General features: G+C 50.9%; 1 protein-coding gene across 1 annotated transcript; it reads right to left on the bottom strand.

Annotated features, from left to right (window-relative positions):
• Nucleotides 1-5,569: 5,569 nt before the first annotated feature.
• Nucleotides 5,570-17,617, bottom strand: KRT79 (keratin 79). Its single transcript, XM_046666833.1, has 9 exons — nucleotides 17,073-17,617; nucleotides 14,827-15,047; nucleotides 13,733-13,793; nucleotides 13,528-13,623; nucleotides 8,454-8,618; nucleotides 8,136-8,261; nucleotides 7,249-7,469; nucleotides 6,546-6,580; nucleotides 5,570-6,290 (listed from the first exon to the last, which is right to left on the bottom strand). Exons 1-9 carry the CDS (start codon nucleotides 17,547-17,549, stop codon nucleotides 6,085-6,087), a joined length of 1,608 nt encoding a protein of 535 aa, XP_046522789.1. The 5' UTR covers nucleotides 17,550-17,617; the 3' UTR covers nucleotides 5,570-6,084.
• Between the last annotated feature and the right edge of the window lie 1,543 nt (nucleotides 17,618-19,160).

Genomic DNA, 19,160 nt, shown 5'->3' with positions numbered 1-19,160 from the left:
CAGCTTTCGCACCTATGAAATGAAGTTTGGACTAGATTACATCAAAAGTCCCTCCGGCTCCAGTGCCCCACTGCTTCCCAGTTTCTCTTTCTATAAAAGCAGCATAACCCAGTTGTTAGGCACTTGGGCTCCGAAACCGGGCTGCTTGGATTCCACGCCCAGCTGTGCTACTTACTAGCTGTGTGATCTTAGACAACTTACTTAACCTCTCTGTGCCTCAAGTGACTCATCTGCAAGATGGGGCTGGTACTCATACTTCTCTCCTAGGCTCTTGTGGAGAGTGAACAGTTAGAGGGTCGACAGCTGTTCCCGCACACAGTAAGCACTCAATAAATATTAGCTATTCTTCAAGGTGGGGGGGTCTACACTCCATCCCCATGAGAAGGCTCACTCTGAAAGTGTGACTGCCTCTGGGGACCACCCAAGTTCATGAGGTGGAGCTGAGAGCCAGGCGCCAGGCCCCAGTGTTCCTAAGCTGTGGTTTAGGGTTTGGCTCAAATCCCTCGGCTGGCATTCCCATAACCCCGGTGGAAGCTTCTGTGGGGTGTGGCTGGGCTCTTTTGAAGTGACTGAGTGACCAGCTCAGAGTAGAGGGGACGTCAAGAAGGGTTCATTCCAACAGGAGCTCTAAGGATCCCAAGGAGGGGAGGGGGCCGTGACAGCCTCGGCTCAGTCATGTGGATCTGGCAGCAGAGTTTTGGGGTGTGGGGGCCCGGGGCTGGGGTTCAGCCAGTTGGGAATTACCTGGGTGTAGATTGAGGAGCGGGGTCCAGGCTCAGAGTAGGGAGCCGCGGAGATGGAGGCGGAAGGGGTGACTCCGAGAGACACACTGGAGGAGGGATCAGTAAGATTTGGGGAGTGATGGAAGCGGGGCTGGGACGGAGGTGGCTTCTGTGGACAGAGGACTTGGGCCTGACGTCAGCAGCCCCGGACACCACTGACCCACTCGACAGCCCCAGGTGTGAACATTCACTTCTGTGAGCCTTAATTGCCTCGCCTGTAAAAGGAGTATGGCGTGCCCCCACTGAATTCTGGGGCTGCTGTGAAGGTCACAGGCAAAGTAATGTATGTGTCAACCACAAAGTCCAATTAAAATGTGGATTTTTTCCAGCTTTATTGAGATAGAAGTGACATATGAGAGTGTATAAGTTTAAGGTGTACAGCATGGTGATGACGTATGGAGATACTGAGAAATGATCACCAAAATCGGTTTAACTAATGTCCATCACCTCATATAGTTACCAAAAAAATTTGTTTTCCTTGTGATGAGAACTTTTAGGACTTACTCTCTTAGCAATTTTCAAATATGCCATACGGCATTATTAACTCTAGTCATCGTGTTGTGCGTTACACTCCCAGAATATATGTACCTTATAACCAGAAGTTTGTGCCTTTTGACATCCTTCACCAAATTCCCCCCCCAACCCCCTGCCTCTGGTAACCACAAATCTGATCTCTTTTTCTATGAATATTTTTAGATTCCACATACGAGTGAAATCATACGCTATCTATCTTTCTCTGTCTGATATATTTCACTTAGCATAATGCCCTCAAGGTCCATCCGTGTTGTTGCAAGCAGCAAGATTTCCTTCTTTTTGTGGCTGAATAATATTCCTTTGTATATATACTGCATCTTCTGTACCCACTCATCCATCGATGGGCGCTCAGGCTGTCTCCATGTCTTGGCCGTCGTGATAACGCTGCCTTGAACACGGGGCTGCAGATGTCTCCTCGACACAGCGATTTTGTTTCCTTCAAATATATTCCCAGAAGTGGAATTGCTGGATCATATAGTATTTCTATTTTTAATTTTTTGAGGATCTTCCATAGTGGCTGCACCAATTTGCCTCTTACCAACAGTGCACAAGGGTTCCCTTTTCTCCACATCCTCACCGATGTTTGTTATCTCTTGTCTTCTTGACAATAGCCATCCTCACAGGTGTGAGATGATAGTTCACTGTGGTTTTGATTTGCATTTTCCTGATGGTTAGTGATGTGGAGCACCTTTTCATGTACGCGTTGGACATTTGAATATCTTCTTTGGGAAAATGTTTATTCAGGTCGTTTGTCCAATTTTTAAATGGATTATTTGGTTTTTTGCTTTTGAATTGTATGAGTTATTTATACATTTTGGATATTAACCCCTTATCACATATATGGTTTGAAAATATTTTCTCCCATTCCATGTGTTGCCTTTTCATTTTGCTGATGGTTTCTTTTGCTGTGCAGAAGCTTTTTGCTTTGATGTAGTCCCACTTGTTTTTTATTTTGTTGCTTACACTTTAGGTGTCATATCCAAGAAATCACTGCCAAGACCAATGTCAAGAAGCTTTTTCCCTATGTTTTCTTCTAGGAGTTTTACGGTTTCAGGTATTACATTGAGGTCTTTAATCTATTAAAGAATTAATGTTTGTGAGTGGTGCAAGATAATTTCATTCTTTTACATGTGGATATATAATTTTCTTAGCACCATTTATTGAAGAGGCTTTTCTCCATTGAGTGTTTTTGGCTCCTTTGTCAAATATTGGTTGATTGTGTACGCATGGGTTTATTTCTGCTTTATCAGTCTGTGTGTTTGTTTTTATGCCGGTGCCATACTGTTTTGATTAGTATAGCTTTATAAGACAGTTTGAAATCAGGAAGTGTGGTGCCTCCAGCTTTCTTCTTCTTTCTCAGGATTGCTTTGGCTATTTGAGGTCTTTTATGGTTCCACAGGGAATGTTAGGATTGCTTTTCTACTTTTGTAAAAAATGCTCTTGGAATCTTGATAAAGATTGCATTAGGGGGCTGACCCAGTGGCACAGCAGTTAAGTGTGCATGTTCTACTTCTCAGTGGACCGGGGTTCACTGGTTCGGATCCCGGGTGCGGACATGGCACCACTTGGCAAGCCATGCTGTGGTAGGCGTCCCACACATAAAGTAGAGGAAGATGGGCACGGATGTCAGCTCAGGGCCAGTCTTCCTCAGCAAAAAGAGGAAGATTGGCAGTAGTTAGCTCAGGGCTAATCTTCCTCAAAAAAAAAAAGATTGCATTAAATCTATAGATGGCTGTGGGTAGAGCGTGTAATACTAATTCATTTAATTAATTAATATTACTAATTAATTTTAATTAATCAATACTACAGCTTTTAATTTAATTAATATTACTTTGGTTAATATTTATTCCTCTTCAAATCCATGAGCATGAGCTATCTTTCCATTCATTCATGTCTTCTTCAATTTCTTTCATCACTGTCTTGTAGTTTTCAGTGTCGAGATCTTTAACCTCCTCGGTTAAATTTATTCCCAAATATTTTATTCTTTTTGATGCTATTGTAAATGGGCTCATTTTCTTTATTTCTCTTTCCAGTAATTTGTTGTTAGTGTGTAGAAATGCTGCTGATTTTTGTATGTTGATTTTCTATCCTGCCACTTGACTGAATTCATTGATTAGATCTAATACTTATTTGGTGGAGTCTTTAGGATTTTATATGTGTAAAATTACGTCTTCTGCAAATAGAGAAAATTTTACTTCTTCCTTTCCAATTCTGATGGCTATTATTTCTTTTTCTTGCCTGATTGCTCTGGCTGAGACTTCTGGTACTATACTGAATAGGAGTGGTGAGAGTGGGCATCTTTGTCTTATTCTTGATCTTAGAACAAAAGCTTTCAGCCTTTCACCATTGAAATATGATGTTAGCTGCGGGCTTTCATACATGGCCTACTTTTTTGAGAGTTTTTTTCGTAAATAGGTGTTGAATTTTGTCAAATGCTTTTTCTGCATCTATTAAGATGATCATACAATTTTTATCTTTCACTCTATTAATATAATAGATCATATTTACTGATTTACATAGGTTGAACCATCCTTGCATCCCAGGGATGAATCCCACTTGATCATAGTGTATAATCCTTTCAATGTGCTGCTGAATTCAGTTTGCTGGTATTTTGCTGATAATTTTTGCACCAATGTTCATCAGGGACATTGGCCTATAGTTTTCTTTTCTTGTAGTGTCCTTATCTGGCTTTGGTATCAGGTATGCTGGCCTTCTAAAATAAGTTTAGAATTGTTCCCTTCTCTTCAATTTCTTGGAAAAGTTTGAGAGAGAGAGGTGTTAATTCTTCTTTAAATGTTTGGGAGAATTCACCTCTGAAGACTTCTGGTCCTGGGCTTTTCTTCATTGAGAGATTTGTTTTTTCTTTTTGATGAGGAAGATTGGCCCTGAGCTAACATCTGTGCTAGTCATCCTCTATTTTGTATGTGAGATGCTGTCACAGCATGGCTTGAGGAGGGGTGTGTAGGTCAGCACCCGGGATCCGAACCCACAAACCCCAGACCATCAAAGCAGAGTGCATGAACTTAACCACTATGCCACCGAGCCAGCCTGGAAGATTTTTTTTATGACTGATTCAATCTCCTTACTAGTAATTGATCCGTTCAGATTTTCTGTTTCTTCCTGATTCAGTCTTGGTAGGTTGTATGTTTCTAGGCTCTTATTCGTTTCTTGTATGTTGTCCGTTTTGTTGGCATATAGTTGTTCACAGTAGCCCTGTTGTGATATCTTGTATTTCTGTGGTATCAGTTGTAATATCTCCTCTTTTATTTATAATCTTGTTAACTTGGGTCCCCTACCTTTTTTCCTTGGTTAGTCTAGCTAAAAGTTTGTCAATTTTGTTTATCTTTTCAAAGAACCAACTCTTCATTTTGTTAATCTTTTCTACTGTCTTCTTGTTCTCTATTTCATTTATTGCTGCTCTAATCTTTATTATTTCCTTCCTTCTGCTAAATTTGGGCCTAGTTTATTCTTCCTTTTCTAGTTCCTTGAGGCATAAAGTTAGCTCATTTATTTGAGACCTTATTTTCTTGATGTATACCTTTATAGCTATAAACTTCTCTCTTAGAACTGCTTTGTCAGCAGCCCATAAGTTGTGGTGTGTTATTTTTCCATTTTCATTTGTCTCAAGATGCTTTTTTATTTCCCTTTGAATATCCTTGTTGATCCATTGGTTGTCCATCAGAATGCTGTTTAATTTCCATGTCTTCATGAATTTTCCAGTTTCCCTGCTGTTGTTAATTTCTAGTTTCATATTATTGCAGTCAGAGGAGACTCTTGGTATGATTCTAGTCTTCTTGAATTTGCTAAGACTGGTCTTGTGGCCTAACATATGATCTATCCTAGAAAATGTTCCGTATGCACTTGAGAAAAATGAGTATTCTGCTGTTGTTGGAAAAATGTGAATTTTTATTGGTGACTGGATATGAGGGCTGAGAGAAAAATCATCTGACTCCCAGGTGATGAGTTGGGAAACCAGAAGCCAGGGGAAAGGGAAGCAAAGGGAACTGATTCTTGTCAAGGCCGTCATAAGTCAGATGCTTTACACATGTTCTCCTCACATCCCTGCTTTTACAAAAGAGGGAACCGGGGCTCAGAGAGATTAAGTCACCTGCCCAATGGTGCTGAGCTGACGTGCTTGCAGCACGGTGATGGGGGCACAGTGAGCATGTGATTGTTGCTGCCTCAGCCGTCAGGGGGTTAATCGATGGACAATTCCAGCTCCCCAAGCAGGACAGACCAGAGCCACAGACAGCTAGCGGCAGTTGCCATTTATTGAGACAGACACATCACAAGCAGAGACGGGGGAGGGGGTGTGGGTAGATTCAGGGAGGGGTGGGTCTGGTGGGAGACTGGGGAGGTTGAAGGGCCTTTGGAGACCGTGCATGACTTCCGCCCTCCTCCCTCAGCCTGCCCTGAGCTCAGAGCAGAGGAAGTGAGGGAGGCCTCGATGGCCTGAGAAATCCAGCCTCCTCTCAGGGGTGAAAGGTCACTCTCAACTCACCCAAATGCATCACTCAAGCTGGTAGCCTTAACCTCCCCTCCCATCCCATTGCAGAACCAAGGAGAAAACCTGGGTAGATCTGAGCCCTTCCCAAAACGCAGATCACATGTCACAAGAGAGTGTGCCATGCAAACATACCGCATCTGTGGTCCTGGGGCTGTTCCCGCTCCTAAGGAGGCAGGTGGCAGGTGGGGGATGGCAGGGAAAGAAGGGTGGATGAGGAGGGTGGGGAGAGGATTTCAGGGGCCCATCTGGCAAGGCTCGCAGCTAATACCTCCGGCTGGACGTCTTGACCGTGGTGGTCTTCCGCAGGATGGAGGTGCCCCCAGAGACAGGCACTCCCTTGACGGTGCTGTAGCCCACTTTGCTGCTGAAGCCTCCCTTGCTGGCCCCCCCACTCCCACCCAGGGAGATGCCACCGCCAAAGCCGGCCACGCCGCCTCCACACACTGTGTTGGAACTGCCAGTCATGGCTGCAAGGCAAAGGGCAAGGTCAGGCAGGACAGCCACGCTGGGAGAGGCCAGGAACTCCGGAAATCAGTGAGGGAAGGAAACGAGCCATGAGAAACGGAGAGAGGAGCCAGGGCAGGAAGCTCATTCTCTGGGACCCCCCTGAACCTGCCTCCAGGGGCTCAAGTGGAGGGAATGTGTGCTTTAGGCCAAGGACAGATGGAGTGGACTGCACAGAGGACAGGGCAGGGCCCGGTGCGGGGCCGCAAAGTACTCACAGATGCTGACTGCACTGGGACACTCTCCAGACATCCTGGGGAAACAAAAAGGCCAGAAGCGTCAGCAGTCCCAGGAACCCAAGAGAAAACCGTCTCCCTGCTTCTCTGCCTTTGTGATGGATCGACTCAGTGGGCCAACTCTCGAGGACCAGGGCCCAGGTGACAAGACCAGGAGACGTGAGAAGTACATGTATGTGGCCATACTGGGCCTGGTGGCCCTTCCAGCAGGTCCTAAAGCCAGTGCCGCAGAGAAAGCAGAGCTGCGGCAGGCTGAGCCGCGCACCTCCCCCTGCCCTCTCCTCCCTTCCCGCGAGGGCCATGGACAGCACCCCTGCTCCAATGGGAAGGGAAACAGAGCCCATGCCAAAGCAGAGCTGCCTAGCTCCTGGCTAAGGTGACTCTCTCTACACCTTCTAGAAACAGAGATGACAAATTTCTTCCAAAGCTTCCTCTGGTGGTGGATTGTGGTGTTGGAAGAGGAACCCTCGCTCCTACTGGGCTGCCAACCACAGTAACGATTACCAGTGATCGTGTCAACCAAGGAGATACGCAGCAGAGACAGTGAACACAAGTGGGAGAGTCTCTCTCGGGTGATGAGTTAGGAGCCCAGCTCCCCGGCTCCTCTCTCACCCCCGTGGCCTCAGCACCAGAGCCGACCACATGGGCTCTCCCACAGGGCAGGCCTGGAGAGCTCTCTGAATACCTGCTCTCCTCGCTCTCCAGCAGCTTGCGGTAGGTGGCGATCTCCACGTCCAGGGCCAGCTTGACGTTCATGAGGGCCTGGTAGTCGCGCAGCAGCCGGGCCAGGTCCTCCTTGGACTGGTGCAGGGCCACGTCCAGGTCCCCAAGCTTCTTCTGAGCATCCTTTAATGCCAGATCCCCACGCTGCTCCGCTTCCACGATGGCAGTCTGCAGCTGCTGGCACTGCCCAGAGGACAAGAGGGGTTGGGAACACTCTCCAGGGTCATCGGCTCCATCTCTCTGTCCTCAAGTCAAGTACCACCAACCCCAGCCCCACCCCCTGACCCCAACCAACTAGGAAGGAAAGAAAGCAGAAATATTCATCTGAGAGAGGAGATGCTGTCATACAAGCTAAATCATGTAGCATCACTGGGAAAGTTCTTACTGAGTCTAATCTTAGTCCTTCCTGCTACAGCTCAGCCCAGGGCCTCAAAAGAGATAAAATACATAATACAGCCTCACCATTAACCAAATGCTTCCATCTGATCTGGAGAAGAGCCTTCGCTTTTTAGCCCTGCCCTAGATGGAGTCAGCAGCCGTGATCTGGACCGTTGAACTCTCAGCCTTTTTCTCTGACCTCCCGGAGATGGGACCAATCTCCTCAGAGGAGGTCGCCCCACCTGCTCTACCACTAATGTGCTGTGTGACCTTGGACAAGTCCCTTCCCTTCTCTGGGCCTCATTTTCCTCTCCTGTAAAAGGAGCATGTTGATCTCGATGGTCCAGCATCTGAGTGTGTCCCAACCATGAGGAGAAGAGTAGGTCTCAGCAGTTGCTGTGACGTGGAGAAGGCCCCCCACCTCTGCCAACACCCAGGCCTGGCCCTCAGGCCCCCCAGCCAGAGGCTTACCTGCTTCTTGGCTGCATCCACCTCACTCTGCAGCCTCTGGACAGTGCGGGTGAGCTCAGAAATTTCATTTTTGGTGTCCCGTAGGTTGTCCCCATGCTTCCCAGCGGTCACCTGCAGCTCCTCGTACTGGAGGCCAAAGAAGTGGCAGTGAGCTGTCAGATGGTTCCAGGCCCAGGTGGGTGACAACTGGTCCTGGGTCCACTCTCATAGCTGAAGGACCCTGTGTAGACTAGGTGTGTCCAGCCACAGGCCTCTCACAATGGTGGAAGGTCTGTGTCCAGTGCCAGCCCACGTACCTGAGTCGGCCACTCTTCTCACCTTGGTCTGGTACCAGGCCTCAGCCTCAGCCCTGCTCCTCTGGGCGATCAGCTCGTACTGGGCCTTGACCTCGGAGATGATGCTGTCCAGGTCCAGGCTGCGGTTGTTGTCCATGGAGAGGATGACGTTGGTGTCAGACACGTGGGTCTGCACTTGGCTCAGCTCCTGCAGAAACAGAAGTAGCTGCCACTGGCGCCCCTGCCCCAGGCCCCTCGGAGGCAGCCGAGGCATGAAGGACAGGGTCCCCAGGCGGCAGGAGGAGGCCTGTGCTCTTCCCCAGGCTCTACCCCAGAAGCAAGCTGACCACAGGGAAGGCTCGGTGAGCGAGGGTTGTTGTCGTTACTCCATCTTTGAGTGATCAAGTCACTCACTTTCAGTGCTCCTCAGAGGCTCCCAAAGGGGAGAGAGTCACCCCCTAAAAGTCAACACCTGCCAGTATTCTGGTCTTGCCTCCAGCTTTTCTCACACGTTGGCCCTCACTGTGGCCAATGGGATTATCGTAGAAAGAGATGGGAGTAATGACGACAACCCTCATTCACTGAGCCTTTGCTGTGGGCAGGCGCTGTGTCAGCCGCTTGACAGGAACTAGCTCATCACATGCCCTTTTCCAATAGCACAAAGAGTAACTGGCCCCAAAATCACAAACTAAGAAGTCTCAGACCTGGGGAGTCTGACACCAGAACCTGAGACAACACAGGCTAACTTAGAGATGGACAGAAATAAATAGAGAGGAGCCCCCAAGCCAAGCTGATGTCTGAGCTAACATAGATCTAGGGTATTCAACTAGATTGTCTGTTAGAAAGTGGAATGGGCTGCGGGATAGGGACAGAAATCCCACCACTGAAACACTGAGGTTTAGTGAAAGGACACGCCATTTAGAGACAGACAAAGCTAAGTTCAAGACCCAGCCTGACACTCACTAGCTGTGGGACAGGTGGTCCCTAAGCCTCACGCTGTGTCAGTCCCCTCCTCTGTAAAATGGCCGTGATGATACCCTCCTGATGCGGTGGATGGGAGCACCCAGAGCCATACGTGGCCCATGGCAGGTGATCAGTAAGATGCGTTATTTGCCCAGAGTTTTCTGAAGGTGAGTCAAGACGCCTGGGAGGCGTGTTTGCTACAGATGACATCATTTTGTCACACCGTGCATTATCTCCTTCCCCACCAGGACAACACTGCCAGCACCTTCTTACAGCATCACCCACTCAGCCTCGCCGGCTCGGGGTCCCTCCACAGTCCCGTGCCAGAGCGCGGTTCTGAGGAAAATCAACTTGGAATTTTTTTTTCTTTAAGTTTGGCATCTGAGCTAACATCTGTTGCCAATCTTTTTTTTTTTTTTTTTCCCTTCTTCTTCTCCCCAAAGCCCCCCTAGTACGTAGTTGTGTATTCTAGTTGTGAGTGCCTCTGGTTGTGCTATGTGGGCCGCTGCCTCAGCCTGGCTCGATAAGTGGTGCCAGGTCCGTGCCCGGGATCTGAACTGGCAAAACCCTGGGCCGCTGAAGCGGAGCACACAAACTTAACCACTCAGCCACGGGGCCGGCCCCCTCAAGTTGGAATTTTTAAAACTATCTACCAGATACCACTAAGAATGGATAAGGGTGATCTTGCTAGAACAAGAAAATTAAAAGGTCAGGATTTCCAAAGAAATGGAGCAAATGCAAGTGGAGAGGGAAGTGCTCTGTGAATTAAAAGGCAAGTGTCTCCTTAGACTCCAGGATCCTGAGGGGACGAGAGAGAGGAGAGCCTGTGGGCATGGGGGCACCAGAGACACTAGTGATGTCACTGGAGCAGGGGCTGGATCCCACAGGGACCCCCCCGCCCCCCGCCGCCGCCCTCCAGGCCAGAGGGAGGCCACGAGGCTGCCTTCCTGCCCTGTAAGATGCCAGGGATTGGCGGTCGGCCCTCCAGATTTCCTTGAGATCTGGCTCAACCAAAACCAGACTGTGAGGTCCATTATTGGGTGCTGTATTGGCCATCACAGCCGACATGCAAACAGGAACGGCTGCTCCAGCTTCCTTCTCACCCCCAACAAGGCTCGGAGATAGGCTAGGAGGAACTGTGACAGGAGGTGATCCTGGCTGGGTCCCAACTTGCATTTCCTGTCCCCCTCCTCATCTAATTCTCCCACACACGGATGCCCAGCCCACCGGCCACTCCCCAAACTCCCAAACTCGCCGTGCTCTGACTCCTCCATCACTGCGTGGGCCCTTCCTGCTCCTGCTCTAGAAGTCCCACCCTTCCTTGGAAATCCAACGCAAATGCCATCTCCTCTGAAGCTCCCTGAGCCCTCCCAGGAAGCCTGCTCCATGCTCCTTGTCCCTGTCCCAACGTGGCTCTCACCACGTGGTGCCCCAGCACGAGACTGCAGGTGCCCAAAGGCAGGGACTTGTCCTTCTGTTGCCGTGCGGAAGGTCCTTGGTAGTATGTGTGAAAAGAAGAAGGAGGAGCAAAGGAAAGGAATGCTGGGTATGACAGACATGTGCCTGAGACGGTAGGAAAGCCAATTCCCACCCACTCTGAGACAAGTGGGGAGGCACCCTTGACCCGGCCTAAAAGAGAAAAGAACCTCAGAGAGAAGAATGAGGATCCCCCAAACAGTGAATGACCATCAAGGATCCCAGTAAAGAAGAAACTGGGGGACACCTAGGAAATCAGCGTGATGGCAAAGAACACACGCCAGCAGGCTCCATCCTGACGGGGCAGGCAGAGACGTTAGAGGGAGAGCAACACAGCCGCGGCTGAGCCAGGGAAACGCTGAGGCCAGTGGACAGGGGCTGTCAGATAAGCTGCAGGCGAGGAGAAGAAGGCAGCAGTCGGCTAACCCTAGAGAAGACCCAGGCAACGCCAACAACCTGACTGCTATGCCATTTGCCTCTTTTCCATCAAGGAGAACAGTCATCAAAACCAAGACAGACACAGAGAGTATGAGAGGCGTTGACCTTGCTGGGGACCTTACAGGTCCAACCCAGAGGAACATATCCTTGGAGGCCATGGGAAGTGCCAAGGAGATAAACACCCCTGGTGATTCTTGAGAAACGGAAGGAGAAGAGGTTCCAGAACCCCAGACATAGCAAATGTCCTCATTTTTTTCTTTTTTTGTGTGAGGAAGATTGACCCTGAACTAATATCTGTGCCAATCTTCCTCTATTTTGTATGTGGGACGCTGCCACAGCATGGTTTGATGAGCAGTGCATAGGCCCGCACCTGGGATCCAAACCTGCAAACCTCAGACCACCAAAGCAGAGGGTGTGAACTTAACCACTATGCCACTGAGCCAGCCCGCAAATGTCCTCATTTTTAAAGAGATGAGATTTAGACTTCTCCAAGTTAAACTTAATGTCAATCTCCTGTGAATCTCCAGAACAAATTATAAAATGTGTGTGAGAGGCATGAAGTCAGCAAGATTTCCCTGAGGAAAAGTCAAACCGAATGGATTTCATTTCCTTCCGTGGCTGTATTACCTGACTGCTAAAGGACTGCCACGGATGTTTTTGAGCAAGACTTTCACAGCATTCTTGAAAATGAGACAGAAAAATGAGGACCAGACGATGGTATGGTTAGTTGGATTATAAAGTGGCTGAGCCACTTGAACCACAAATTACTGATGAGTGGAGTGAGGTCAGCCTGGTGAGACGGCACATTGAAGACGTAGTTCTTGGATGAGGACTCTGCCCTTGTCCCACCGGCCTTAACACGCTTATCAAGGAGTTACACTGAAATGTTATCAAATAACTAAACTGAAAGTTTATCAGGTCTGCAGATGACCCAAAGCTGAGGCATCACTGATCTTTCCAATTATCCAGTTGAGCATCTCCAATACATGGACAGGAGAATCAAGTTTCAAAGGGCCCACGATGACCTAAAATGATGGGATGAAACCACAAAACATTTCATAGGAAAAAAGGGAATCATTAACTCCTGCATGTGGTTTCAAAAATTCAAGTGCCCAAATACAGGAGGTTGCAGGAGAGTGGATGCGTGTCTCACTTAAAAGCATACATGTGAAAAAATCCCGGGGGTTTTAAGGTGCAAACATTGTGAAGTGGCTTCTAAAAATAACCCATAAACGAGTGCAACATTAGGCTGCAAGAATGGAAGTCTGGGTCAGTAACCCCCCTCCCCACCTGTCGGTTTCCTGAGTTCTGGACCAAGAACCTTGTTTCCTGAACTTCCTCACATGCCGTAGATTTCAGCCCCAATCATCCTGACCCCTAAAGGGTTGTCATGTGAAAGACATATGTCACATGCAAGATAGTTGGATGCATGCAGCCCAGAGGGCAGAAGAGCAGACCAGGGCCAGTCGAGAGCAGAAGTCATGGGAAGAAGATGCAAGGCAGCCTTCTAATAAAGTTGTTCAAAGATAGAAATGCCTGCCCTAATAAGCAGTGAGCTCCCTGCCTCTAGAAGTATTCAAGCAGAGGCTACGTGAACCCCCATCAGAGATATTCGAGGAAGGGCTCTTTTACCAGGGGAAGGCTGGCCTTGAGGTCCCCACCGAGTCTAAGAGCCTATGATTCTATGATCCGCTCATGTTAAGTTCAACCCTCTCACCCTCGTTTTCAAAGCCCCCTTATTTCCTGGGACCTCCTCCTCGATCCTGTGACCTACCCACTAGCCACCCCCCGACCTCCAGCTCCAACCTGCAACCTCAGTCCCCCCCTCTCTGCCCATCTCTGCTCCTCCATCCCTTGCTCCAGTACACACTGGGCAAGAAGGGAAATGGTACAACACAGAAGCAAGAGCAGACTTGGAAGTCCAAGAACCAGGTTTTAGCGCCAGCACTGCCTCTGACTAGCTGTGTGACCACGGGCAAGTTACACTGAGCCACAGTGCCCCTGACAATAAAATGGAGACAATAGTAATACTCTATATTATAGAGTTGTTGAGAGAGTTACGTAAAAAGCTTAGCCCAGGGCCTGGGCCATCGTTAAGCACTTAATACATAGAAGCTGGTATTAATTAAAGGTCCAGGTTCTAGCTTCTATCAACTAAACTGCACTGGTGAATTCAGGGCAGACCTCCAGGGGAATCCCCAGTGCTGTCTGCGATTATCCCTGTCCATTGGCCATCTCACCAGGTCATAGAGATGATTCAGGAAGTCGAGCTCCTCACTCAGGGTGCCCACTTTGCCGTGCAGATCCATTCGGCCCATGTACGCGGCATCCACATCCTGCAGGGGAGGAAGAGAGCAGGGCAGTGGCTCAGCACCCCTCTCTGAGTCAGCGCAGCACCCTGGCAGCCAAAAGACAACTGACCCCATTCTCTGCCACCCTGCTCACCTTCTTGAGCACCACGAACTCGTTCTCCGCGGCGGTGCGCTTGTTGATTTCATCCTCGTACCTGTCACACAGGGAAAACTCAGGCCAGGGCTCAGCCAAGTTCTGCCTTATACGGCATTGGACTCTCTCGGCTTTAAGGAAGCCCTGATGGGTCCCACATTGGCCGAGAACGCCTTTGGGGAGCAGTTCTGTAACGCAGCCAACTAGTGAAGAAACTTGCGGTACAGTCTCTAAATATTCCTTCCCACCCCCTTTGGAGGAAATAGGCCCAGAATTTATGCAATAATACAGCAATCGAGAGCAGCCGTCTCTTTGGACCAGAGCCCATAGGAGGCTTTACAGGAGCAGGTGAAGATGTGTCAACAGCGGTTAACCTCTGCACTCATTTTCAACAAGATGTTGCCTGGAACACCGAACCTTCTCCAACTGCTTTTGCTGACAATTTAAGGTTTAGAAATTGCCAGGGTCAAGTTATTGGAAAAGTTGAGGAAATTATACCTTAAAGTGATAAATATACATATCAACCAATTGTAACATGTGAACCCTTTGGATCTTGATTCAAACAAACAGTATTTTTTAAATTTATGGGACGATAGGCAACTCAAAACCGACCGGATATTTGACGATACTGTGGAATTACTGTTTTAAAAGTTTTGGGTATGATTATGGCATTGTGTTTATGTTTTACCAAGTCAAGTCTTGTAAATGAACTACGTGAATATATCCAGTAGAATATTTGCGAGTGAAATGACATGATGGCTGGAATTTGCCTCAAGACGATGAGCGAGGAGGGGAAGTGATGAAACCAGACTGGCTATGAGCTGACAGTAAAGCTGGGTAACGAGAGCATCAAGGTTCTCACGCTATTCTCCCCACCTTATGATAAAGAGCTTTTAAACTACGAGCAACACTGCACAAACAGTGAGACAATTCTCCAGGAGGCAGTGTGTCTAGACCCTGAGCACCCAGGAAACAGCTCTGTCTGTGTGCTCCCCCAGGGGGGTCCCAGGACAAGGGGGTAGCCCTCTCCTGGGAGGTTTCCCACACCGCCCCGTGCCCTCCAGACGTGGCCCCAGCATGTCAGCCCTCCTCACTTGTTCTTGAAGTCCTCCACCTGATCCTGCACGTTCCTCAGCTCCGAGTCCAGCCTCCCCCGCTCGCTCTGCAGGGTGTCCAGCTGCCTCCGCAGGCTGCCCAGGTAGTTCTCAAAGAGGGGTTCCAGGTTGTTCCTGGTGACACCAGAGCTCTGGCCCTGCTCCTGCAGCAGTGCCCACTTGGTCTCCAGCACCTTATTCTGCTGCTCCAGGAACCGCACCTGAGCCAGAGCAAGAAGAGTGGGTTGGAGCCATTCCCCGGACCCAGGAGAGACCAAGGACAGGGCCCATCGTCACCATCTGTCCCCAGCCTGGACGTCACAGTGGCACTGCAGGCTTATCCCTGGCAGAGGGGAGGAGTTCCTGAGGGGACAATCCTCGCTGGAAACAATCCAATCTGGTGACAAGGACTCTAAAGAGTCTCCCTTTCTCACTCGTCCTGGGAAATTGGAGTGGGTCTAGGTTTCTGAACCCTAATCCTACAACAAAGCCAACGGTTAACGATGCAGGTGCACAGGGCCGGCCCGTGGCCGAGTGGTTAGGTTCATGCGCTCTGCTTCAGCGGCCCAGGGTTTCGCCGGTTGGGATCCTGGGCACGGACAAGGCACCGCTCGTCAGGCCATGCTGGGGTGGCATCCCGCATAGCACAACCAGAAGGACCTACAACTAGAATGTACAACTATGTACTGGGGTGCTTTGGGGAGAAGAAAAAATAATAGAAGAAAGAGAGAAAGAGAAAGAAAGCAGATGTGTCAAAATGTTAAAAACTGGTGAATCTGGGTGAAAGAGTATATACGAATATGTTGTACTATTCTTGCAACTTTTCTGTAAATTTGACTTTTTTTTTTAATTTTAATATGGGTGCCCAGGCCTATGTCTATAGACTCAGAAGGGGTCCAGGGTGTGGGTTTAACAGGCCCCCCAGGGGGCTCTCTGCCCAGCCAGGGTTCTGAGACGCCAGACACAGACACCTTCTCAGGCCCCAGCAGCCAGGCCGTGATTCTGAGAGCCTGAGCGGGGTTTTTGCTTGTTTGACCTCTGGAACAGTCCCACAGAAGAACCAAAAGTCACTAGGGGGGAAGGTGAGAGAGTAGGTAGAATGGCTTGCTTCACCCTCTGCCGGTTTCTCCAGGTCCCACCCCCACAGCAGCCCAGGTCCACAGTGCCATGGCCCAGAGCACCACGCAGCAGGTGCACCTGCCACGAGCAATGAGGAGATTTCTTAGTGCCAAGGACCAGGGGGCCCACAAACCCGGGGCCCCAAGCCCACCTCTGCCTCCAAGGACCTGTAGGATCCTGGGCAAATCTCTTGACGTGTCTAAACCTCGATTTTTTTCTTCTTAAAAATGGGCACAATGTCATCTATTCTAATTCCTTCTGGGACACTGTGGATATCACATGAGACAGAGGATGTGAATGTCCTTTGGGAAGCTACAGATGGCTGAACCAACGTCTGGTCATCCACTGGGATTTTTCCCGTCATGGCCACACTGCCTGGGGTCTCCGGCCAGAGGGGGCCACTGCAGCAAAACGGACCTGGGAATGCCAGAGAACAGCACGGGAGCCCCCGGCCAGCCTGGAGGCAGGGAAGGAGTCAGAACGCCCCACTCGGGGAGAGAGCAAATCCAAGCCCCACGTTGTGGGAACCTGGTGACCACTCTCCTCCTTGTCCACCCCAAACTGAGCCTGTTGGCTGAAACAGCGAGGAAGAACTGGAGAAGCAAAAAGGGGACTTCCCCTAGGACCCCTCCTCATTGTGTCCCCATCACATCTTTGTCCTTAGGCCTCCCCCAAGACTGAGAACAGCGGAGAGATGGGGTCCTTGAGTAACTCGTTTGACATTTGAGCCAGTTTCCCCAGCTGTAAAATGACGAGAGGCAATAGGGCCACCTGGCAAGGAGGAGCGCTGAGGACCGTCCACTATTTAATTGTGCAATAAGGCTGCTGTTTAATCTGATGATGGGACAAAGGCTGCAACAGCCGTCGGCAGGGCTTGGCCAATAGGCCTCGTGAGTAGACTAAAGATTCACCCAAGCAATTACAGGAAAGATCCAGAAGACTGTCTCCAGCCATCCACATCTGGGTGTCCCAGGCTCAGGCCAGGAGAGCTCCAAAAGCCATTCCATCAACCCCCTCTCTGGCCCCCGGTGCACACAGGCTATGATAGCCTCCGCCCAGCCCACCCTCCCTCAGGCTCCTGCTTCTAGTCCAACGGCCCCTCCCTACCTCCTTCCACCTCGGCCCACCTTGTCAATGAAGGAGGCAAACTTGTTGTTGAGGGTCTTGATCTGCTCCCGCTCCTGGGTTCGCACCCGCTGGATCTCAGGGTCTATCTCCACGTTGAGGGGGGTCAGCAGGCTCTGGTTGACAGTGACCTCCTGAATGCCACCAGGAGGACAGGCGGGCCCGAACATCTGCCTACCAGCCCCCAGGCCTGAATAGGCCCTGCTGCCAAAGCCAAAGCCTCCCAGGGCCCGCCCTGACGAGGCCCCTCCAGCCACGCTGACCGAGATGCTCTTGCTGCCCCCCAAGTTATGGAGGCTCCGACTGCCAAAGCCGGCCATGCTGGGGCCACAGCGAGCGCCTCCACCACTGCCACTGCTCCGGGACACTGTCACCGAGCTGAAGCTGGTGTGGGCCCGGGACCCGCCACCTCCACTGGCAGAGTTGGAGCTGAAGCCCCCTTTGGTGGAGTACATCTGCTGAGACACAGAGGACTTCATGGCTGTCAGAGGGGCCACAGTGCAGGCTGAGAGAGCTGGAGGGAGCACAGTGAGCTGCTGGCCCAGCGATGGGCTTTTTATCTTTTCCCAACTGGGCTGGCTCCTGGGCTCCACAAACACTCCTGCCCCATCGCCCCAGGAGGAGAGGGAGGGGCCCAGGGAAGTCCCCTCTCCCCCAGTGGGAGGGAGGGGCTGCTCCCAGTTATCACCTGTGCTCCAGAGCTGGGGCTGAGCCGGGACTGTCTGGGGCAGGATGCCACCTTCTTGCCCGGGGCTCTCCTGACTTGGAACAAGATGACACAGTCTCCCACGGCCTCCCCCACCACCCAGGGGGTGGCTTGCTCTCCTCTCACCCAGCCCTGGTGGCCGCCATCAATGGGGCTCTGTTCTGTGGAGTTTGTCCCAGGCCCCTGTCGTAAGCCAAGGCCCCGGGGCCCAGGCTGTGAAGGTGGTGACGGAGGGAGCATTGGGCAATGGCCTGTGGAGAGAGTGCCCAGGCCTGCTCCAGTCCCACTCTCCCAGTCCACGGCCTCATCCCCTCCTAACAGGTCCAGGGTGGGGGACACAGGTGACAGAGTGGGGGCAGAGCCGGCTGCTGTTCTGTCACACACTGGCAGATTGTCTGCTGGGTGGAGACCCTGTGCATGGCACAGTGGTTACAAGGACAGAAAGAGGGTCCCTGCCCAACCATGGGGCCTGAGCACTGGACGAGGACAGAGAGAGGCCTGGAAGGGGAGGGGAGCCATCACACTCTTCTGGGGGCTAAAGAGCAATGGGGGGGCTTCAACCATCATCTTACGCCCCCAAACCTCCGCCCCACAGCAGAGCCTCCCCAGAAGGGCCCAGCTGGAGGTGGTGCAGGACATTCTGTCCTGGCTGGACACAGGTGCGGATCCAAGACGTGTGTGTATGTTAAGAGCCCAAGAGGCCAATGGATCCCCAACATTCCCATCCTCTGAGTCCAAGAGGAGCCCAATGCTTGATTCAGAAGGGGCCGAGGGTCCTCATATCACTTCATATGGTCCCCTCGTGCCCACTCATCTCAGGCTACAGCCCAAGGGAAGACTTGGAGCCGTCAAGCGAGGAGCAAGGGAGGGTCGAGGAGGTGACCTTAATCGTCTCATCACCCACTTCAGCTTCCCGCAAGAAAAGAGCCCCGAGAGGAGACTTGCCTGAGGGACAGACCGGGGACAGCGCTTGCTGAGCTCCTCACGCAGCTGCCATTGGCCTCTGTCCCCAGGGCCCCACAAGGAGAGAATATGGGACCTCTTCCACAGCCCAAGGAAGGCAGGCCCAGAGGAGGCTGCGAGATTCTCTCCCAAGGCCACGGGGAGGCTGTAAGTGGCTCCTGGCTGCATGAAGAAGTTGAACCTGGCTCCCATGGGGAGTGGGGGTGAGGGACACTCAGAGAACTAGTGCCTTAGTACCCAAGAGGGGCTTGTCCTCCCTGCCTGGAGCTGGGTACCAGGCATTTGGGGGAGCCAGCTGGGAGATGAATCCCCACTGAGCTGTGTGTCCTCGAGCAACTCTCAACCTCTCTGGGCCTCCTTATCTCCGCCTATAAGCAGGGCCCTCCAGGGAAGTCCTTTTCGGAGACCGAAGCGCTGGCCA

This window comes from Equus quagga, chromosome 1, assembly GCF_021613505.1.
Source record: "Equus quagga isolate Etosha38 chromosome 1, UCLA_HA_Equagga_1.0, whole genome shotgun sequence".
In the NCBI taxonomy this organism is placed as follows: domain Eukaryota; kingdom Metazoa; phylum Chordata; class Mammalia; order Perissodactyla; family Equidae; genus Equus; species Equus quagga.
This window is presented reverse-complemented; position numbering and strand designations above follow the sequence as displayed.